Source organism: Labeo rohita, chromosome 3 (genome assembly GCF_022985175.1).
Source record: "Labeo rohita strain BAU-BD-2019 chromosome 3, IGBB_LRoh.1.0, whole genome shotgun sequence".
Classification (NCBI taxonomy): domain Eukaryota; kingdom Metazoa; phylum Chordata; class Actinopteri; order Cypriniformes; family Cyprinidae; genus Labeo; species Labeo rohita.
In genome coordinates, this window is record NC_066871.1 from 20,565,553 (window position 1) to 20,590,383 (window position 24,831).

The following is a 24,831-nucleotide window of genomic DNA, read 5'->3' on the forward strand; positions in this document are numbered from 1 at the left end:
ATACAGTTATCAATAAATCAAAAAAGACCTTCTTTTGTGTTCTGTAGAGGAAAGAAAGTCATGCAGGTTTGAAATGACATGAGGGTGAATAAATGATGACAGAATTTTCATTTTTGGGTGAACTATCACCTTAACATGACATGAACTGTGCAATCATTACTGCAGTCATTAAGATCTTGCAAGGTAAAGGTCTCGAACTCAAGCAAATCTCAGCAGACCTTAATCAGGTTAGATGCCATATTGATTGTAACACGGGTAAAAATGAGGCTGTAAAGGATAGCTTTACATTCTGCAGTGGCACGCACTGTATAAAGGTCCTAGTGCCTGTAATTTTCACAAAGTTTTGTCTACTTATTTTTTTTTTCTTTTTCAGAAAGGTGTTTGTCAGCTGAACAGTTGGTATTTTGTTAAACAACATTACAATCAATTGAATGCACTGCAGTTCTATCCCTCACAGCCTAGTTTTTATTCCTGTCAAAAATTAAATATGACGCTAAGGTCTAAAATAGTGCAAATCAACAAACACATTAAATGAAAAGGTGAGCTCTAAACATCTCATTATGACAAGAACAACAAAGCAAATCAGCTATCAGCAGCACTTTAATCCAATATATGTAACCGTATAATTTATTCATGCTACAATGCGTCCTGGGAGCTCACAACAATTCTTAGCAAATCATCAACAGGTTAAATATGAAATTGTTTGTCCAGACAACTCTGTTAGGCTAGTAGGGCAACATTATGGCAAAAGTGTTGATCTAACATGTGTTTTAATTTAAATGTAAAGTATTTTACATTTTCATAGCATCTGTGGTTTAAATGCTTTTGTTCCACAGCATGTGGAAAATATTGACACCCCTGATTGGGTCACAGTCAGCGATCAAAACTGAAAGGCACACAAACTTAAAATAACAGGCAAGATTGGTCTGTAAAAAAGACGTAACGCTACACAATGTGTTGCAACCTGCGGTGCCACATCGAACTTCAGAAACCTTGATTCTGAGTAATCGCTCAACAGGCACCGTAACCTTGAAGCTCATTAAAATTTTGTAGAAACACCAAAGTGGAAGTTCGCCTGGACAGAGTAAATGAGAGAAGGGACCCATGGGAGGATAACGAAAGAGTAAGAGATGGGGAGAGATTCTATTATCTTGCACTCGTTATCGCTCCGTGTTTCCTTCTTGCCCTACAGAGGGCATCAATCACTTCCTTTGTCTTGATTCATCTCTCCCCATTTGCTGATGATTAATTGAGATATGCTCAGTTCATTGTGTGCTCTGACATCCTTCATGTCCTATCCAACTATGTCCTTAAAGGAAAAGTTTACTCGAAAATGAAACATCTTACTCACATGTCACTCCAAACCCATATGTGGCATATTTTATGCAAAAATGATTAGTGTATAAATATTGAAGCTGCTATTAAATGAAAATTCACCGTTTTGTAAATGCATGTTATAGGTTTTATTGTGAACAAATCCATGCATATGTTTTAATTTGATTTTCACTTTTTAGTCAAAATGTCATAACTCGATCTTCTTGTAAAGCGACTCTTTGCTGTTCAGACTATATTATCATTTAGTCTGCTTAAACCCCACTTCAGTCATACAGACATCTACAAGATCACATTCATTTTTGGGTACAATGCCCACATCTCACAATCCATCTTACAATCCAATTAACCACTGATGTATAGAAGTCCCGGTCTAACATTTTTGTCTTTTTTGATAAGCCGTTTTACTCAGATTCTGTACGTCACAATACTGAAGAAATTATCTGTCACTATACTTCCGATTCATCGTTCATTCAAAAATTAAATATTACTTACCTCTGTGTTGCTCCAAAACCACTGTAGTGTTCACAGAAACCAACGGTTGTCAAGAAATGAAAAAGACAAAAATATAATATAATAGTATTTCTGTTATAGTACTGTTTTAATTATGTTTCTTCTGGACATAATTGCAGGGTAGATGCAAGCGGCATAGAATGTGAAATTTATCACTGATTATCCACCTTATTTTTCAGTGCGGAATTAAGCTGTTTTCTGGTAATGTGTTAGACGTCTGGTTCATAATCCACCATAGGGAAATAACGAGAAGAATATAGAAGTGCAGTAAACGGTAAAACAGTTTGCACTACAAACCAGTGTGTTCATAATTAAGATAATACAATTAAATAATATGGTAAGACACACCAGTCTGCAATATCAAGCAGCAAAACGAGCTTATTGTGCAGCTAAAAATAGCTGGAAGTGGATGAGACCGGAAACCAAACACAAAAAATGTACAAATGGCTGCACCCACTCTTATGGGAAAAAATAAGGTGGATAAAATGGTTCATTCCAGTCCTCGATTCTGATTGGTCAGCAGTTGTTTCGTTCATGATAAAGCGCGACTATGACCGCTTCACCATTCTGTGTATTACTACGCAACAATTTTAGCGGCACCCATAGCAACGTAAACAATTAATAATATAGCCTCAAAATGTTCTATGTATTATGTAGTTCAGCAAAAATAGCTGTTATTTATTTACTGAAGTATGAGTGACCCCTGCTGGCGTTATGTTCCATCATTCATCTTTAATTTTGAGACCACGCCCTTCACTTCATCAAAGAAACTGTTGTCAAGCGGTGAAATGTTGACGTGTGCGCGTGTCTGTTTGAAAGCCCGCAGTTTGCGAGGTAAGTAGGGAATATTACTGTATTAATTAGTTTTTTCTTTCAGGTATGGTTCTGTATGTACATACTTCCATCAGTTTGCACTTTAATGACCGTTACAAACCCACGCTGTGCCGCGAATAGCGTTGTAAACTAAAAGACGGACCAAGAGACGTTTTCTCATGAGTAGATTTAACGTTATTTGTGAGAAAATATCATATATGGTGTTAAAAGACACAGCGAATGAGAAGAGTTCGTATTCTTTGTTTTTATTTCAGCTCCATAAGATGAGGTACGTTACATAGAAACATTCTACTGCTGTTTACTGTTGCTGTCAGGAACTATTTTTTTTAGGGGATGGACAGTATTTATTGAACAAACTTTTTAAAAAGGAACATATCAATACATGCATTTTTTGTTTTAATATTTTTATTGTGTGATATCCGTTTTATAAAAGAAATATAGTACTCAACATTCATTTTGTGCTTATCGTTTTCGGTCAGGTAGGTTAAATATTAGGCTAATGACTTAATACTGCTTATACATATCTTTGCCACCTATTAAAGGGATAAATGAAAATTACCCTTTTATTTACTCACCCTCCAGGCATACTAGGTGTATATGACTTCCTTCTTTCCGATGAATTCAATCTGAGTTATATTCAAAATTATCCTGGCACTTCCAAGCTTTAGAATGGCATGGGCGGGTGTTTTTCTTCATCAGTCCAAAACAAGTCTAATAAAGTGCATCCATCCATAATAAAAAGTGCCTTTACATGACTCCAGGGGGTTAATAAAGGCCTCCTGTAGTGAATCGATGCATTTTTGTAAGAAACATATCCATATTTAAAATGTAATAATCACTTTAATCTATCTTGTGCTAACTGGTCGTACACGGCGGATGACGTAGGACGTAGTTTTAAAGATGAAACAAAATGCTGTCTTTAGTTTTAAAAACAGCTGATGAAAAGCTCAAATTAAGGTATAATTTGTAGGTATTAGTTCTTGAAAAAGACGTGAAATGTAGCGCAAGAGTTGTCTGAACTACATTTATTTATTTATTTAAGGCACTTTTGTCCGTTTGGGAGTTTTACAGCCCCTTTTTTCCCAGTAAGCTGATCAGAGCAGCATGATGAGTCTTTAAATCATCTCATTTTGAAGAAAGAAAGTCATACAGGTTTCCAGTGACATGAGGTTGAGTAAATGACAACAGAATTCAGATTTTTATTAAAGTAACTCTACCTTTACGGTTCCTTTAGCTCTTTATCATTCCTAAATTCCTCTATTTTAACTCTCTCTCACATATTTTCCAGCCATCATGCACCTTTTCCCACATGTGAATTCAGCTCCTCAGTGTTCTGCTTTTTAATCTATCTGTTCAATTCACATTTTTCTCCTCCCACTGTGCCCGAGTTCCTCTTCCCTGGATCCAGAACCTGCCGAGACTAATCCCTCTCTATCACCATCCTGGCCTTCCTCTCTTCCTGTCTTTCAGTCAGTCTCTCGGCCCAGCTCTTTCCACCCTTCTCCTTTTGCCCTCTATCTCAGCTCCCTCCCGCTTCCCCTCCCCTCATTTCCAATCCCCCTCATCTGTGATTAGTCAGCAGGAAAGAATATACTTTGTTCTTCAGCCAGTGTTTTTTTTTTTTGTACTCTTTCATTTTGTCCTTATCCATATGCTTTTCAGATTCTGCCAGCTGCTCTACCTCTGCTGAACATTGCTGTTTGTTTCTCCTCTTTCTCTTTCCTGCCTCCTCTGTTAGTTACTCTCTGTACTGTCAATACTCCCTAAATCATGTTGTTTTTGCCTGTTTCATTGCTCTGTTGATCAGGGATTTTCTGGGTGACCAGTAGCATGAATATGGTCAGTGTTTCTGCCTAAATTGCACACCATTTTATGGTTTTAGGGTGCCTGTAATGATAAAGGAGGATTGTACGACAGCACAGTTTCACAGAGCTTGCCAAAGGGGCGTTAGTTTGATCTTCGGTTGTAAATAAGAGGGCTTTGTGCTTCATTTATTGTATTTCTTTCATATTACCCTCTCTTCCCACTCTTCTTTTCTCAGCCATTGTCATTTATTTTCTCTGACAGTCATATTATTTCTTTTACAGCCCTTTAATGTGCCCATCACATATTTTCTGTCAGTTTTTCACACTTTTTCATCCCTCTGGTGTTATCCATATCTTCCCCATTAGTTATCGCTGTTCCTCTGATTTCTGCCCCTTATTCATTGTCAGATCTGGTCAGGCTGGTCATCATGCATCATGCGCCCATTCCATAACTCTTATCAGTTTCGTGTTCTCTGTTTTATACAGTCAGCCTTTACTATAAACACGTCTTTACTTGCCCAAGTTAAGGAGGAGTCGTCTTGACAATATCAAATTATACACTTTATTGTACAGCGGTTAGTTCCAGTCCATTAATTTGTTCAAGGCTTGTTCTGATGGCTTATTTAGTGCTAATATTTTGTCCAGAAGCACGACTTTTCACTGTTTTTATCAGTCCAGTGGCCTGTGCTGTCAGTCTGTGCTGGGGATGTGATTGCTCTAACTAAAAAGGAGATGCCAGCCTTTGTATCGATACAGTTTTTTAGCGGTGATCACCAAGATGACGTGCCACGTAGACTAGTCGCATTGGCATTAGTCCTCTAAAGCTAATCCCCCGTGTTGCAAAATTGTCTGCGATTGGGTTGTTCTGACCCAACTGTTGGGTGAAAAGTTTAACCCAGCCTTCTGGGAAGTTTTAAGTATTACTATATTATTTATGTAACTGAAAATTACTGTATTTCTTGCTTAAAATGAACCCAAAATACAGGTTGGAAATTAACATTTATCAATATGTTCAATAAATGAACAATTGAGTAAATAATTAAGTAATGAACATTTTAAAATAGCTTATTAATAAATGTTCACCATTTGATTATTGCTCATGCGTCTAGTAATTATGTGTCTGATTTTTAATTTACAACCTATTTTGGGTTCATTTTAAGCCAGCCATACTGTAATTTTGAAACAATATTTGACTTAAATAAAACTTGAACATTTAACCCAACCGCTGGGGCAAAACAACCCAATCGTTGGGTTTGTCCATATTTCACCCAGTGCTGGGTTACCAATAGGTTACTAAAACCCAGCATTTTTTAGATTGGAGCTTTAACACTATCTATTTTTAAGTTTATGTAAACATGTTGGAGATTATTAGCACAATATACACTCTATGAATCGTTTGAACAAATTGATAGAGTAAATGAATCAACAACTCATAATAGATAAATAAGTTACTTGTCGCCACCTACTGGTGTATAGATGCAGCATGTTTTTTAATATACTCTACTGGTTAAAAATTTTTATTTTATTTTTTTTTAATATGTGACCTTGGACCACAAAACCAGTCTTAAGTAGCACAGGTATATCTGTAGCAATAGCCAACAACACATTGCATGAGCCAAAATTATCGATTTTTCTTATTTGCCAAAAATCGTTAGGATATTAAGTAAAGATCATATATTAAAACTTTTTTTTTCTAACAGTAATATGCATTGCTGAGAACTCCATTTGGACATTTTTAAAGGCGATTTTCTCAATATTTTGATTTTTTTTTTTTCACCTTCAGATTCCAGATTTTCTAATAGTTGTATCTCTGCCAAATATTGTCCTATCCTAACAAACCATATTTCCATGGAAAGCTTATTAAGCTTTATTCAGCTTTTAGATTATGTATAAATCTCAATTTCAAAATATTGACCCTTATGACTGGTTTTGTGCTCCAGGGTCACATACAGTATGTTTTTGAAAAATGTTTCTTATACCCATATGGCTGCATTTATTTCCACAAAGATATTAAGCAGTTAATGTCTCTAAATGTTTGTTGTGCACCAAGTCAGCATATAAGTATAATATATATCATAATACAATGATCATGTGAGATCCAAAACTGCATTAATGGCTGCTAAAAATTCAGCTCTGCCATCACAGGAATAAATTACATAAATTACAAAGAGGAAAGTTATTTTAAATTGTTATAATAGGATTTCATATTTATTTTTATTTGATTAAATAATAGAGACTTGGTGAGCACTAAGGAATTCCTAAGAATTTATATTATAAAAAAAACATTTCAAAAATCTTAATGATTTGGTGGAGTATGTATTCAGCTTGAGTGTATTTGTCCATTAACTTAACTTTTTAAAAATCTTGTTGCATTGCTGTGCCAGTAGGCAGCAATTAAATGTTTATTAAAAGTTGCATTGATTCATTTACTCAACTGATTCGTTCAAAAATGATTAATTTGAAAATCAAACATGACGTGTTGCTTGGAGGAAGACGGGCAATGTTTGTTCTGCTGTGGCTTCCTTTGGAAATATTTGCATTGGCGGAGCAAACATGGACTAAGTAATTGACAATACTGTGCTGAAATTATAAGTCACATATCATTAATTTCTTGCTTATCAAACTATAGTGTAAAAAATAATAAAATGCAATCGTGCTGCTGGTCTTAACTTCAACTAAATAGTATATAGACTGCTTCAGATACTGTTCCTCTGCCACTTTGCATAGCAAGTGCCTTTTCAGACTACATAAATAGCATTAAACTCATTCACGCTCAGAAAATTGAATCATGCTCATGCATAAGCACACATGAAAATAAAAGGCAATCTGTGTTGTAATTGCAGTGCTCGCACACACACAGTTGACTTCTCTGTTCATAAACACATTTAAGCTTTAAATAACCGATGATCAACAACCTGAGGGTCAGAATATTGCATTGAACTTGAAGGGACGTCCTTAAGCCACTACTAAGATACTCTTTCAGGAAGTCTAGCTGTTTCCCTGCCTTCATGTGGGGCACTTCACAACAAATCCACAGGCTCACAGCTATTATGATTTGTGTGCTTTGTTGAAGATGCAAATTGGATGTAATTGTATTTGGCACATTGTCAACTTTGATAGCGCCGCTCTCTGTATATTTTACACTCTGTTTTTTTTAATCGAATGACTGCTTCATGCAGCTAAGATGTTCTAGGGCTATTTTCCCATTGTTTTGAATAGTTTGTGTTTGTGCTGAGGATATGGGCATGTGAAACAAAGGAATTATGTTGCCGTACCCTCAGGAATAGCTTCTGAATTAAGTGTCTGGAGAGACATTAACACCAGCTGCCCTCCAGTACAGAGTCAATAACCCTGGTGGCGGGCAAGCAATGATATCTTGTTCAGTGCTTCAATTGCTTCCTATCTCGTAGAGGTAAAACACAGCGTTTCTAATGAAAACACAGTTAAGGTGATGGCAGACATGGACGATTGGGAATTTGCAGTACAAGGTATGGCATAAATGAGAAATAAAAAGGAAAAAAGTAGAAAGATGCAAAATAGAAGAGCTGTTACTAGTGATGTCAGGCTGTTGGACTAGTATCTCTATGGCAGGGGTTTTCAAGCTGGGGTCCAGGGAAAAAAAAATTGCTAAGTGTATTTTTGTTGCTGTGACAGTTAACGTGCAATTTTAAATATTAATGAAATGTGTGAAATATAATTTGTATTTCTACATTCATATTCAATCATTTGACTCTAAACATTATGGGGTAGTTCCATGGAAAGGTCAACTTTACCATGAAAAAGGAAAGTTTTTACCAAAGATTTTTACTATACTGATAGCATAGATGTCAACATTTGGTAGTTCAAATATCCATGTAAGGTCTCTCTTAATTTTTTAAAGCATTTTTTTTAATTTTAGTGCATGATTTTCCATAGTCTGGTAAGTGCTATTTTCAGGCTTTTAGGCTATTTTCAGTCACATCCATAACAGTACATATTCCTCATAAACAGACCCTTAAGAATTAAAATTAAGTAACAATTCCATTGTGCTTCTCTATTTGTTGGGTATTATTGCATCTGGTTTGTGCATTTTAATTCGCAGAAATCCTACAAAGTATGTAGTCTCTCAAAAATGTTTTTTTTTTTTTTTTTTTTTTTTGTCACATCCATAACACATGATTATTTCCCTTTTTTAACATAGAAACCTTGTGCATAGACTGATATTTTTCTGCTGTTTAGACTCTATCAACAAGGATTTATTAAAATATAAACAGATGGTTTGGTATATTGGTAACACATACATTCTTTAAGCATTTTTGTCACATGCATAACGCAAAATGTCACATCGATAACGCTGGATTTGCCCTATGACATTATGAGATGACCGCAATTATTTTATTTTTTTGAAAAAACTGCAGATTTCTTAAAATGTTATCTGGAAACAATATATTTACTTTTTAAGTTTTTTTTTTTTTTCTTTATTTTAAAAAATATTATTCAGAAAAATATTTTTATCAGAAAATCTGCTTATAGGTTTGTGGTAAAAATAAAAAAATAAAATTAAAAATTAAAATCTGAGTAAATTTATTTAAAATACTTAATAGAAAGTCAGTTTTTCCAGATGTTTTAACAATTTGTTTTAGTACAATGACAACATAAAAGCCAGTTATTAAAGTTTGAAAATCTTTTTTGTTGTTGTTGTTGTTGTTGTTGTTGTTGTTCTCTTGATAATATATTACTTAATATTTTTTTCTCACACAGTATAAATAGGTGTTTATAACATTAAAATATATAGCTTCCAATATAATCTGATTTAACTTTTTGGAAAAAAGAACAAAAAATGCATCATTGTATCAGGGTGAACTTTGTGAAAGCTCCAAAATTTTTCCAGATTATATTGTAATTTTTCCAGATTATATTGTAACTATTATTTATTATTTGCTAAACTAAATTATTGTTCAATATAATGACAATGTAGAAGCCAGATATTTCGGTTTTGAAAACTCACACAGTATAAATGTGTTTCTAATAGGAAAAAAATAGAGCTGCCTTGTATAATGTGATTTACGTTTTTGTGAAAAATTGCTTCATATCATATCACATCACATCAGGGATCATCATATTTGGCATCGTAAAAGTTTGAAAACTCTGCTCTAGGGTTTGCGTATGGAGTGCGAGATTTTATGGGTAATAGTGAACACTTTCTGATACGACAGCTGATTGGCACGAGAACAAGATGCATTGTCATAAGATATCCCCCACATCTAAAGTGTGGGTGCAGCGTCTGAGCCACACAGCAGCTGGATGTGAGTGGCACTACAGAGAAGTAGTTTGTTCCCTGCTAAACACAGTAATCCTATTTTCAAGAGGTCTATTTGAAGGAGAGACACTCTCAGTGCCTGAGAGTGCTGGGCTACAGTGGTTTTGTTACTGATCTGGGACATATGAGGAGTTACAACACTGTGTTGAGTGCTGTTTGCGTGCGCGCGCGCGTGTGCGCGTGTGTGCGCGCATGGATGGCGGCAGGAGTCCCGTCTGTGCTGTAATACAAGAGGTGCACGAGTTTGTATTTGTAGAGAGACAGAGCCAGTGGAAGCCGTCTTCTGTAATACAAGCAGAGCCCGAGTGTCTGTACATTGACAGTTCACTCTCATTATTGTAAGGAGTGTGTTAGTTTTGCATAAGGGCAAGTGGGACATGAGGGGTAGGTGGTAATCTGTGAATGAGAATTGGCTTCTTGCCAAAGGGCCGTTCCCACGGAGATTGTTCTTGAGTTCTAGACAGTGTGCAGTGGAATTGGAACATAATGTTGATGTCTTGACAATTTGATCTGTTCTTAAAGGAATAGTAAGCCAAAAATGTAAATATTGTGATACTCTTGTTCATCTGAACATTTAATGAATATTCGGTTTGGTGAATTCAATATTCTGGCAGGGCGTCATGAATCACTTTTATGCTTAATAAAGCACCCAAGAGCATCAGCTAGGGTGACCACCTGGAAACAGGTGATTTTGCGGGACACGTGTGATGTAGATACATTTTCTACTGTTATGCTGTGTAAATACTGATTACAAATACTGATTTTTATCGTAAATACTGATTACGATAAAACGATATGAAGAGTTCGATAAATGTTCGATATAATTTATGCGGCAAAAGCTGCCACGTGCCTACATTTGAAATAACAAACTTTTAACTGTTTTTATCATGATTTAAAATGTATGCTTGCTACTATGGGAGACCAATGCTTAAAAAAAAAAAAAAAAAAACGGGTCCGAATAAATGTAACCATATAAAACTGAGGTTGCTACAATTTTTACAAATGTTACTGACAAAAATTTACCTCTGCATCCTCAAGCTACTATCAAATATGCGTTTCTAAGAGACAAAAAAGTGATGTTATTATTATTATCATTATCAGATAACCCAAACCTGTTTCTTGATTTGAAACAATATAACTCATTCGAACATTTTTTCTGTTTAGGTATTTATTTTAAGGAAAATGAATGGTCTGGTTTCTACAACTGGTGCTGTTGACTGGAAATTTTCACTATTGTCAGTGGCAGTTAATATTAGCTGGTTCAGTCCCAACACCTACAGTACCAGGATGATAAAGATGAAGCAAGGGTGGACATTTCAGCAAGACAATGATCCCAAACACAGCCAAGGAAACTCTCTATTGGTTTCAGAAAGAGAAAATAAAGCTGCTAGAATGGCCCTTATAAGAAAATAGAAACTAAAGATCAGAGTTTATAGAAGAGGCCCACAGAACCTTCAATATTTGAAGACTCTGTGGAAGAATGGGCCAAAATCACACCTGAGCAATGCTTGCGACTAGTTTCTCCATACTGGAGGCGTCTTGAAGCTGTGATTACCAACAAACAAAGTATTAAATAAATTTCAGTAGTTCACTACTTTTCAATACTTTTAAGTTTCTAACTGGACTGAACTGGTGCACAGGATGATGATGATAATGATGATAATTTTTTTTTTTTTTTTGTTTTTTTTTTTTCATTTATTTTATTTTTGGGAAAACAATTAATTTACAATTACAGTGATTTTACACTGGATCTAGGGCCCTATAAAAATTCATTTTTTTTTGTTTTTTTATTTTTCTGTATTCAGTTTATTTCTGTTTTCATGGTTCTGGACTCTGTTTTAATGGTTAAATTAAATGTTATTAATAAAAAAGCATGTGTAATTAATTGAAATCTTAAAACTTACACAATTTAACAGCAATTTACTAAAAGTTTAATAAAACTTACATTTTACGACCCTGTGAAATACGTTTTATTTTTTCCTCAAATTCAGTTTTATTTTTAACAAATTCTTTTTTTTTTTTCAATTTTCTGTATTCCATTTTAATCGTTTAATTAATTTTTAATCATCAAAAGCATCTTTAATTAATTTATTTTATATATTTTTAAAAATTATATATATATATATATATATATATATATATATATATATATATATATATATATAATTTATTATTATTAATGTAATTATTCCTTAAAAATGTTTTAATAATAATTTTAATAGTAGTAGTACTATCATTACATATAGTATTTCTGTCACAATTTCTTTTATTGTGACGGATTGTCATGAGGACCTTTAAGTTTCTGTTTGTGTATGATATGATGATAGTTTTTCTCAAAAGAAGCTGTAAAATGCTCATGAAATGATTCTCAGAGCAGTTCTAGAGATTATGTTCATGTGTTCATGTATTCATATATTGAGGCAGCAGAGGCTGAAAACACAGTGAGCGTCACATGCGCTTCAGTATGTGTGTAGTAAATGAAACCACTCGTGTTTGTGGCATTTCACACAGACAAGCACAGAACATGGAGGATTGATATTTAAATAGTCTTTTTGCAGCTTAATATTCACAGACACTAGTCCATATCGCGTTTTGATTTACGCGTACTAACCTACTTTTGATTTATTCATCCAAAATTTTACCAATTCCATGACACTTGGCGTTACTGCGATTCTGTCTGCTTTTTCCGCGTTGGGGAAATCATAGAGTCCTATGGATGCATTTGTAGTATCTGCTTTTATTGTTTTTAGTGTAAACATGAACTAGGCAAAGTCTCCTGCTATGAGTGCCATGTTTTGGAGCCACTGTGTCAAGTTAAAAGAAGTTCATCTTAATTCTGTCCCATTCTTAAATGTAATGCTTGTGACGCGAGACGCTTCAAAAACAGCTAGACACAACTGTCAAAGACCTCTAGTGTGCGTTTAAAAACGGCACGAATGCAAGAACACGTCTTGCATGAGCGGCCTGTTGTGTCTTGGTATGAGCTGCTGAGTGATGGAGCGATGTGGGATTGTTTGTTCTTTTATATTCGCTCGAACTCCTACTTCTGTTCTCTCAGTCTGCTCTCTCCTCCTCTCATCATCCACCTCTCGCTATTTCTCATGCTTACACTCCTCTTCTCTTTTCACAGTGTGTCTCTGGGGATGATGCCGTTGCCGCTGGTGCCACTCTCCCTGTCGCCATGACGATGCCGCTCAGCCCCCTCTCCAGCGACGAGGAGCAGCAAAGGATGCTGGGAAACAGTCAACACCTTTATCCAGGGGCGGAAGAGGAAGAGGAGGAGGAGGAGGAGGAGGAAGAGGAAATGGATGACGACGGCGTGGACGAGGAAGGCGAGGAGGAGAATGGAGAGCTGGAGTTGGACGACGAAGAGGATGTGGACGACGAAGATGACATCAGGCGAGGACCAGGGCGTTTGAGAGGAGGCAGGGAAGAGGGGCACAGGCAAAAAGGCACAATGGCTGGACGACTTCCAGGAGACCGACCGCTACGACCCGGCAACCCGGGCCACGCGGCCAACCCGTATTCGTCCAACCCTGGACCCACCCACCAAGCGCCGGCTAATCAGCAGCAGCAGCGGAAGCTACGAGAACGAAGTTCAAGCAACGCACCTGACGACACACACATAGCTATGATGGTCTTTCGGATTGGCATTCCTGATATCAAACAGACGGTTAGTCACACACACACAAACCCACACCTGCTTTCCAATTACCCACTCATACGCTATGCAACATCCGACTTTTGCTAACCATGCCTGGTTGAGCCCACAGCATACATATTAACCAGGCAGTCAGAGCACCACCGAACACCGTTCAGAGAATCAATTAGGCGAATACTGGGAGTGACACAAGTGTACGAATCTAAAAGCTTGGAAAAGCTGTTCAAGCGTCCAGTGCCATCTCAAATAGTCTGGCGCATGTTTTCTGCTATGGCAGGCCAGAACTTGCTCTCTCTTCAATAGGGCCAGACACCTATCGGTCAATACACATGACCTCTACTGCACAAAAGACCTGCTATATTTCTTCCCTAGCAGTACCTTATACATATATAAAATGTGAGTAGACTTTGAAATAGATCCCAGAGCACAGCAAGTTGGCAGTGGGTGAGCCACACACTCAACAAACACACATTTACTGCTGCGGCTGCCACTACGAAGCAGAAGTGCCATTAGCACTTTCAATAAGTTTGTTTACATGCACTTTAAAAGTTGTGTTTTAGTCAGTCTAGGGCAGTAACTCTTTTTTTTTTTTTTTTATGGGGTCATCGGATGCCTATTTTCCACAAGTTGATATGATTCTTTAGAGTCGTAATGAAAAGTCTATATCGTATTTTGGTTAAAATTTCTCAGTGGTAGTGTAAAAACACCCTTTTTACCTTGTCAAAAACAGCTCTGTTCAAAGCAAGCTGTTTCAGTGCATATCCCTTTAAATGCTAAAGAGCTTTGCTTACCTTGTCCCTCTCTGCCCTTGGGTGACCAGCCGTTCTGTCTGAGAGACTGTAAACTTCAGCTGCATTTTGACACGAAACTTGCTAAATAGCTCATTATTAGGAAAGGTGATTTGCAAAAATTCATTAAAAAAACTCTTATTTCTGTAGGTGAAGCTGGATCACGAATGATTTGCGTGAACATAGACGCATTTAGGTAGATCAGTGGTTCTCAAACTGGGGTACGTGAGGTGACGGAGGGGGTACGCGAACAAAATTCTGAGTTTTGGCATTCATTTAATTCTACGCCAAGTTAAAGTAATATTAAAACTGAACATGTATTTCTGACAAAGCAATGTCCAATGTAAAACCCAGGAAAATGGTCAAATACATGATAATCCAATCAGCTTACCTCATCTTTTGTGGTCAAAACTGACTGCATCCACACAAGCAGCGTGCATGTGATAGGATACCCACTGAATATGCTGCTTTAGCAAATCGCTCTGCTGTTCAATGTGTTTTTAAAGTAGAACACTTAATAGCATGAAGAGCACATATTGACATGGACTGTACATTGAGATTGATTTAAACCAGGGCTGTCAAACTCAGTTCCTGGAGGGCCGCAGCCCTGCAAAGTTTTGTTCCAACCTTGCTCCAACACATATACTATGCAGTTTTCAATTAAGCATGAAGGACTTGATTAGTTGGATCAGGTGTGTTTAATTAGGGTTGCATCTAAACTCTGCAGGGCTGCTGCTTTAAACTTTAGAGATTTAAACTCTCTTTGATACACATACCCTGTGCGAGATCTTGTTTTCATGTTTAAAATACGAGCAAGAATGCAAATTTCCTTGAATATCCAAACTATGGCAAATGTGAGAATTTTTTTACAACAGTTCACCAAAAAAGGTAATATTAAGTTATATTAAATATTAACATTTTACATTTTAAATTTAGTCTACATTTTAAACAGAATATTGTCATGTTTGTAATATTTTGCAATGAAATAATAATATATCCAACATATTGTTTTCAACAGTGTTTCGTTAGTTAACGAATTTGCAGATTTAAGCGAATTAGAGAGTCAGTGATGATTATTAATAACCCATTCATAACTACAGCATTTTGCTTCATTACTGAATGAAAGAATGAATTACGCAATTCCTGGCTCATTAAGGCAGTGACTTGCTGCTACCTGTTGGTGGTTTTATTCTTAAATCTACAAGTATCACTTCGATATGCCATAATTTATTGTTTATTTATTATATTAATAATACACTTAATGGAATGTTAAGAATATGACATAAAACATGGTATGCAATTAATAAGGATAGAAAATCTGCCTCTATAAAGGTAAAAAAAAAATGCACCTGTAAATCAGTTTAAGGGGGCAGATATTGTCCTTTAACAGAAAAGGTGTGACTGTGGTCTAAGTGGAAAAGAGGGGTACACAGAAAAAATGAAAGTAATCCTCAGCGTCTTCAGTGGCTCAGGTGTCGGGGATAAATGACGACTGCTATGTTCATTATTACATCCAGCAACAAAAAACCTCAGGCGCTTGGGAGACTTTTTTTCTCTATCTCCTGCTCCAGCGTCGAAACAATGGTTGACAGTTTTCAGCTCACTCAGGGTGGGTCTGTGTTGAAACGACCGTGTCAGTCAACTATTGTAGGTGTGGCCTCAGTCTGTGTGACGTCTCACAGCCAAGAATCAGAGAATGGCTTAATTTGAGAAAGGGGTGATGATTTATAGAGATCAAAAAAAAAAAAAACACTGGGTGGATTTTTATCATTATAGGGTGGTTGTGTACACACACTGCCAACACATATTTATGTTCAGACATGTAAAAGTGCATTTTGCATCCAATGACCCTTTAACTTGCACCAGTCTGATGCAAAATTGGACAAACAGACCTACATGTTATGATTATATCTACATTTGGTTTCAGCGCTGTGCGCATTCTCCAAAAACGAGAGGTGATGCGCAATGTGTATTTAGTCCTTCAAATTTTTGATTATGCATTGTCATACTGTATAGGATAACAACAACATTTGTATTAGGGCTGGGTAAAAAAAGATATGATTTTCTTTATTTTAACCAATTCTCATTTTTAAGAAAGAATATTGATTCTCAAATCCCAAGAATTGAATACTCTAGCCTGTTTTCAGTTAAAGTGCCCTTATTATGGATTATGAAAGTTCATATTTTGGTTTTGGAAGTCCCCAACCACAGGTTGACATGCATGCAAGGTCTAAAAACGCTTTCATTGTCTTGTAATATGCCTTTAACACACAACTAAATACGTATTATGCATGCTACAGAGTATATGAGAAAATAACAGTTTTTAAAGTATTACTCCACTTTCAGAATAAAAATTTCCTGATAATTTACTTACCACCATGTCATCCAATACATTTGTCTTTCTTCAGTCGTAAAGAAATTAAGTTTTTTGAGGAAAACATTCCAGGATTTTTCTTCATATAGTGAACTTCAGTGGTGCTCAATAGATTAAAGGTTAAAAATGCGTTTTCAATGCAGCTTCAAAGGGCTCTATACGATCTAGCAAAATGTTTGGTCATTTTCTTATAAAAATTCATATTTATACACTTTTTAACCACAAATGCTCATCTTGTCTAGCTCTGTCATGCGCATGTGTACTCTGTGCATTCCGGTTCAAGACAGTTAGAGTATGTCAAAAATCTCCCATCTCTTTCGGACGATTTTGAAGCTGGAGGAGAAAATGAGATGGAAGTTTTAGACATACCCTAACTGTACCCTAGTGATCGGATTTACCCTCACAGTGCAGAGCACAGCATCTTCTCGACTTCTCTATGCTATCCTCAGGAATCCACTATAGTGCTTACGGGAGGGGGAGGTTCAAGTTTTCCCAGGTATGCGCGTGCAACAAGTGGGCGGGCAGTACGCTAATGTTTCATGATGACGTCAACAGAGACAGTAACTTTCAGATTTAAAACTTTGTACAATGTTGGTTTAATGGTTTAATAAATGGAACATTGTAGCACACCTTCCATACAATAAATCGTAATAAGCTTTGTGCTTTGTTACTTTTGATATGAAACAAAGTTTTTGATTTCAAATTCTATCCATTTTCTTACAGTATTCAAACAATAAATGCAGTTTTGGCATTTGATGTGTTTAATGTGGAGGGACAGATGCTGTAGCACCGCAGTTCAAGAAAAGCCACAGTGCGAAAAGCTTGTAAATTGATTATCTCCTCCACTTAAATACCAGTTACAGCATGTAAAAAACTTCCGGTGAGGCCGCGGACGTAGTATACCAGTGGTATTTTGTGTGCTAATTAGCGAAGAGGTTTTTTAACGTAGAAATCACTTTCGTAGACACCTCACTTTCTGTCCAGTCATGTGCGTGATTCACTTTGCGTGTCATAATGTTCGACCCCCAGATCTTACTTTGCCAGTAAATTTTCATTGGGACTTATTTAATTATGACATTTTTAAATACCCAGTCATACAAGTAATATCAAGAATACAAATTATTTCAGGAAAATTAAATATTTGCCATACGCAATTAATATATGTGTACACTGTTCTTGTACATTTATATTGATATTCGTACTGGCATTTAATGGCACTGTTTGATGGGTAAATTAATTTATCAGAGTCAGAAATTCAACAAACAAACACACTCACGGTGCATATAAAGAGTCAATCTATGGAAATTGTGGTGAATGCTTCTTCCGACAGAGCTTCACAGGCATTTGGCTGCTTTATTTTTTTACTAACCAACAGATTGTGCTGTTTTCGAAACTCTTGAAGCTTTGAATCTTTTCCCAAAACAGTCAGAGGCTTCATTTGCCCATCACTCCTGTCAACTGTTGAATGAATGAGTGTCACGTCCCGCTTGTTTACTTGAATCGGAAGACGCTCCCACTTTTGACGTAAGGCCACGTGCGTAGGAAACATGTGGATAAACAATGTCATGATTTACCTCAACATTAACCATAAACTCGTTAGTCAGCTAGAAAAATAAACTCCAGAGAGGAGCATTTTGCTAAATATATGCAGCATACAACATATTCATTAAAATTTTCTACTGTTCTTCAATGTTTAATTTATGTTTAAATAAACAGCCACCATTTAAATGTGTATATTTCTAAAAACTGATTGTAACTTTGTAACTTTCTTATTATATAAACTTAACTGAGTGTAATTTAAGTGTTTTATACAGATGAGTTAAGTTTCACCTTAAATTATATAGTAATGTAGTGGGATATGGGATTAGTTAAGATATTTTTTTTTTTAAGAAAATCTGGCATGCACTATTTCTGATATATAGCCAAAATAATTGATATTAAATTGAATCAAATCGAATCACAAGCTTGTGAATCAACTGAATCAAATTGTGAAATTTGTGTCAAAACCCAGCCCTAATATTTATACTTCCGTGCAAAAGAAATTAATACTTTTAATCAGTAAGGATGCGTTAAATTGATAATAAAGACATTTATAATGTTCTAAAAGATTTCTATTCTTTTCAGAGTCCTGAATAAATGTATAATGGTTTCCACACACACACACAAAATAAATAAACAGCACAAATGTTTTTAACATTCATAGAAATGTTACTTCAGTAGTATCAAATCAAAATATTATAATGATTTCTGAAGGATAATGCGACACCAAAGACTGTAGTAATGATGCTGAAAATTCAGATTTGTCATCACCAAATAAATAGTGTTTGAAAATATATGAAAATGCCGATCCCACTCCCCTCTCTCCTCTCAGCTCCTTCCTGTCATCTCTCTACTGTCCTATTGCAATAAAAAAGACATAAAGAGCCCAAAAAATATGTAAAAAAAAAACCAAAAACATCTTACCTATCACAAACTTTATTACGGTATTGTAAATGTAGTTAGCGACTCAGTGATCCACTGGTCACTTTACTTATTCAAGCCTCATTATTTTCAGAAAGAGTTTCAAATAAATCACTGATATGTCCAATTACTTTGAACTATAACTATATTATATTTCACACATCTCTTGATATGGTATATAGTTTTACAGGATTCTGATTGCTCAGGAATCTATATTTAAATATGGGCTGACGCTGACTGGAACTGCTGAAATTGCCCTCCAGTGTGCGCTCATACGGTCTGTGTGTGCGTGCATATGTGTGTGTGTAAGTAAATTTTATTCAGACCTCTCCTCCATACAGATGTGCAAACCTCGACATTTTTTTTTTCTCAGATAAAGCAAAAAGAAAGAGCGAGAGAAGAATGGAAAAAAAAAGACGAAACAAGGGAAAGTACGTACAGGGACTCAAACATCCACATGGCAAAAATCCTTCCCAGCCAAAATCCTGTAAACAACTGTATGACTTTCAAATAAAAACAGACTCAAGGTGACCTCGACCACTTTAGATGAAGAACAAAAGAGGGAGGGGGGAGATGTGGGTTTGAAATAGCCCAGTAAAAAGCGAGTGATTTTTGTGCGGTTTTCAAGTGAAGCTCTTTTTCACAAGACAGATTAAGAGGTTCAATGGTTTGAGGAATGAAATCACCACTGCTGTAATCCGTTTATTGTACACCACAAATTAAAGCAGGCACTTTTAATTAAAGTCACTGTGGACATGTTTGCCAAAAGGGATGCAAACGACGGTGCTGCTTCCTCCCAGACTAGAAACACATGACAGCATCTAGTACTCTACAGTATGTGTTTATAGTTGTGCTTCATTCCTCTGAATGACAGTACTGAGGGTGACTTTACCATCATGCTCCCTAGCCCGTCCTATAGCTGTGGGCAGTGGCAGGAGATTAATGAATCATGAATAATATGATTATGCTTGATAATTGAATTAAAATGGCAGACCTGGGCCCAGAGTGTTCTTTTAGTGGAAGTCAAACTGAAGGCGGTTTTGCTGCCTCGCTGCCCATTCGACCACTTACTCAACAGAGCATTTTGATTTGCCTTTTAGGCACCGGAATATAATTTAAACTACCAGTCAAACATTTTTGAACAGTAAGATTTTTAATGTTTTTAAAGAAGTCTCTTCTGCTCACCTGCATTTGCTTGATCCAAAGTAAAGCAAAATAGTAAAATTTTGAAATATTTTACTATTTAAAATAACTGCTTTCTATTTGAATATATTGGAAAATGTAATTTATTCCTGGGATCAAAGCTGAATTTTCAGCATCATTACTCCAGTCTACAGTATCATATTATATTATATTATATTATTAATATTTACAATGGTTGAATAACATTTTTTCAGGATTATTTTTTAAATAGAAAGATTAAAAGATCAGCATTTATCTAAAATAAAAACATTGTACACTATTGGGTATTTGTAATATTACAAAAGATTTCTATTTCAGATAAATGCTGTTCTTCTGAACTTTCTATTCATCAAATTTGGCTGTTTTCAACATAATAATAATAAATGTTTTTTGAGCAGCAAAACAGCATATTAGAATGATTTCAGAAGGATCGTGTGACACTGAAGACTGGAGTAATGATGCTGAAAATTCAGCTTTGAAATCACAAGATTAAATTAATTTTTAAATATATTAAAATGGAAAACTGTTATTTTAAATGGTAAACATATTTCAAAATTTTACTGTTTTTGCTGTACTTTAGATCAAATAAATGCAGGTTTGGTGAGCAGAAGAGACTTTAAAAAAAACCTTAAAAATCGTAAAAAAACATTCAAAACTTTTGACTGGTAGTGTATACCAGTGTTATTTTAATATTATATATGTACTGTTACAGTTTTACAGTTTTCAGCTTAGTACTTAAGCTTATTTCAGGCAACAAAAGTTTTTTTATGTAACATCTGTTATTATATTATTTTATTGGTATATTTATAATTATATATATTTCAAATAATTATATTTCTTTTTTATTTTGATTAACAAAAATGTGTATTTTGAGCTGTAGAAAAAGGACAAGAAATCCTAGAAATATATATAAAAAAAACCCTGGTCATTTACAAAATCATTTGTTTCAATCACTCACTCAGAAATTATTTTTATTCTTGCAATCTACTGCCAAACCGCACGCACAGGATTGTGGGATATTTGCATTCAAATATTGACCAGATGGAGGCATTTTTGTAGACTTGATGTTACTCAAACACCGGATTTGGACGTGCCTGATGAGGGAGCATGTTCAGTTTCGGCAAGTTTTTGGTAATCTTTCTCTTTTTATTCTCCGTATTTAAGCCAAACTGTATCTGCTCTTGCTTTTTTACTCTTCTAATGTGGGATTGTAGAATTAATGTAGGTGTGCATGTGTGCAGTAGCCTGTGTGTTTGTGAGGGGGAAGTTTGTGTATGTTTGTGTGCGAGTGGAAGAGAGAGACAATGAGTGCTATTTTCTTCGTTCCAGTTATCCAAAGCTGCCTATTTACTCCAACAAGCCACTAGCAAATTGTAATTAGTGTAAGATTGGTTGATAGATGAAACAGGATGGCAGCGAAACACCTGCAGGTGATCTGAGCTGGATCGAAACACTCTGCCAAACATTTTTCTTGTGTTTTTTTTTTTTTTTTTTTTTTTTTTTTTAACCCATCTGCAACACCTGCCGGTGCAAAAATGATAAATGAGTCTGAAATAGAGTGATGCATTCATGATGTATTAGGTTATAAAATCAGAGAATTATTTTATTACAAATTATATTATATTAAAAGAAAATTAAAATTCACATCTATTTTCTGTGTTATTGATGTTATGAATGATTCATCCATTGTTTTGACCTTGTAATTCTTCATCAAAATGGCATAACTCAGTCTTCCAATAAAATGTCAGTCTTCTCTCTGATGATGTATGCCATGTCTTCTCCAATCATTTAGTCTGCTTAAAACCCACCCCACCATCATATAAAAATAGATGGCCCTATTTTTTTCTCTTCTAATAATTTCATTTGGACAAACAGTACAATCACAATATGTAAGAAAATATCGGACATTACTTCCATTATATTGCAGCTAACTAGTTATTCATTTTCTGTATACATTAAAGAAGGCAGTCAGGTGTCGAAAGCTGTCAATGTAACTTTCAGACTCTCTTTCATGTCTTTCTGTCCTATGTCTTCCTGATTTCAGTTTTGCCTCAAACCATGTTCTTTTATGAGTCTCTCTCTCTGTTTTTTTTTTCTGTGTGGAGTAATACGTCTGCATAATCCCAGTACATTAGGCCTGCTCTACATACCAGCTAATTCACCCTCAATAAACTGCAATTGCTCGTTAATTGTGGTTTAATGAGTTCGGGGAGAGACAGGAGGTGCGCAAACACAACTGAGCAAATGTAGGGCTTCGGGATTGCCCACTCACCCTTTAATGCATTAAAAGCTTTTGGACACAGATTTGCCATCTGACTTCAAGCGGCGACCCAAAACAGAATTGTTTAACATACAAAATGTATACACTGAAATGTATTAATATTACCACAAACTGCATAGGAACTGTATGCTAAATAGCGACAGTAATAGTTAAACAGCTGTGTTGGCAGTGCAGGGCGCTGAAGCCTGAGGGGCATCAGGGCATTATCAGAGTGACCCCGCATCTCACACTCATTAACCACAGAGTCTGCCTGAACCAGCGATCGGTGAGAGAGCTCAGAGCAATAGTGAAGAAGTAAAGATGGAGAAAGAAAGAGAATGAGGGGGATGGAAAGAGGATAGGACGCGTCAGGGAGGGAAAGTATTGCTAAGTTGACCCTTCGCAAAGACCCGCTCCCCTTAGTTACGCCACACATCATGTTGTCACAAATATATTGTGGAGCAAAGAGGAAACTGACAATGCACTGACAGACAAGACAGATTACTTTTTGGTATGAAGTCTCAGGCTTAAAATTTGGTCATTTTTTTAAGAAATTCAAACTCAAATAAATACTGTTTTGTGGCTCTTTAATGTGCCGTGACAGATCGCTGTAGCGCCTCAGTTCAAACAGTATGTGAACCAATCGTATTTTTATATTTACAAGTTAAAGCATGAAATAAACATGAATGAACATCAGAAGGTATTTTATTTTAACCACAGAAAGACGTCAAAACGCACAATTTTTCACGTTTACCAATGTTAATCCACTCTCCCGTCTGGTTTGTTTGTTTGTTTGTTTGACAAAGTGGCTTTCTGGCATTATGATTGGTCAGATCACCTGTCAATCAAACTCCCTGCAAAGGGTCAATTGCAAAAAAAAAAAAAACTCTTTTACATTATTTTCTATCTTAACGTGTTTTCTTTTTTTTTTTAAAGAGGTGTCTTCTGCTCACCTAGGCTGCATTTATTTAATCAAAAATATAGTAAAAACAGAAATATTGCAAAATATTACTACAATTTCAAGTAAACGTTTGATTTTAATACATTTTAAAATGTAATTTATTCATGTGATTTCACACCTAAATTTTCAGCATCATTACTCCAGTCTTCAGTGTCACGATTCTTCAAAAATCACCCTAATTTGCTGATGTGGTGTTCAGTAAATATCTCTCTATTATTACCATCAGTGTTAAAAACACGTGCTGCTTCATAATTTTGTGGAAACGGTGATACATGTTTTTCAGGAATCTTGTTAAATAGAGTTAAAAAAAAAAAAAGAGAGGCATTTATTTGAAATAAAAATCTTTTGTAACAATGTAAAAGTCTTTACTGTCACTTTTGATAAATTGAATGCGTCCTTGATAAACAAAAGTGTTAATTTCTTAAAAAATATTCTTACATTTGTTAGTTTCACTCCACTGGCTTTTTTTGTTTTGTTTTTTTTGTTTTTTTTACTTCAAGCATGAACTTCACTAATATCACATTTGGTTAGATTTGTGCTTTATAAAAAACTGTTTGCCAATGTCAAAAACACTGAGCAAAGACTGTTTCACACTGAGTGAGATGTGAAAAAGCGAGAGTAAATCTGTTCTCAGACACCAATGATAACAGGAACTCAGCATCTACTCCCTTCTCTTTTTTTGCGGGATACTTTTCTTTGGTGTTTGTTTACACTGGTTTTCGAATCATTGCTACAACTCTCGCCCTTTTGTGCAACAGCAGCTGCTCCTGGCACGTGATCTAAGCTTAAAGAAGTTCACTTCCAGAACAAAAATTTACAGATAATGTACTCACCCCATTGTCATCCAAGATGTTCATGCCTTTCTTTCCGCTGTCGTAAAAGAAATTATGTTTTTTGAGGAAAACATTTCAGGAATTATCTTCATATAGAGGACTATGGTGCTCACGAGTTTGAACATCCAAATTGCAGTTTCAATGCAGCTTCAAAGGACTATAAATGAACCCAGCCGAGGAAAAACTCCCATCTCATTTTCCCCCAACTTTAAAATCACTGTAAAGGGTTTTTTGTAAAGGGTGTTTGACCTTCTTTGCATGTTCACTTAGTAAATACTGGGCCACTGTAAATACTTCTGCAGCGATGTAGGACAATTTTAAAGTTGGAGGAGAAAATGAGATGAGAGTTTTTCAACATACCCTAACTCAGGGGTGTCAAACTCAGTTCCTGGAGGGCCGCAGCCCTGCAGAGTTTTGTTTACAACCTTGCTCCAACACACATACTATACAGTTTTCAATTAAGCCTGAAGGACTTGATTAGTTGGATCAGGTGTGTTTAATTAGGGTTGCATCTAAACTCTGCAGAGCT

General features: G+C 35.7%; 1 protein-coding gene across 1 annotated transcript in view; it reads left to right on the forward strand.

Moving 5' to 3' along the window:
- shank1 (SH3 and multiple ankyrin repeat domains 1) overlaps nt 1-24,831 on the forward strand; it is a 109,966-nt gene that overhangs the window by 18,305 nt on the left and 66,830 nt on the right. The window contains exon 2 of the mRNA XM_051098465.1: nt 12,914-13,456. Within this exon, the coding sequence (XP_050954422.1) occupies nt 12,965-13,456 (492 nt within the window). The 5' untranslated portion in view covers nt 12,914-12,964. The remainder of the gene's footprint in view (nt 1-12,913; nt 13,457-24,831) is intronic.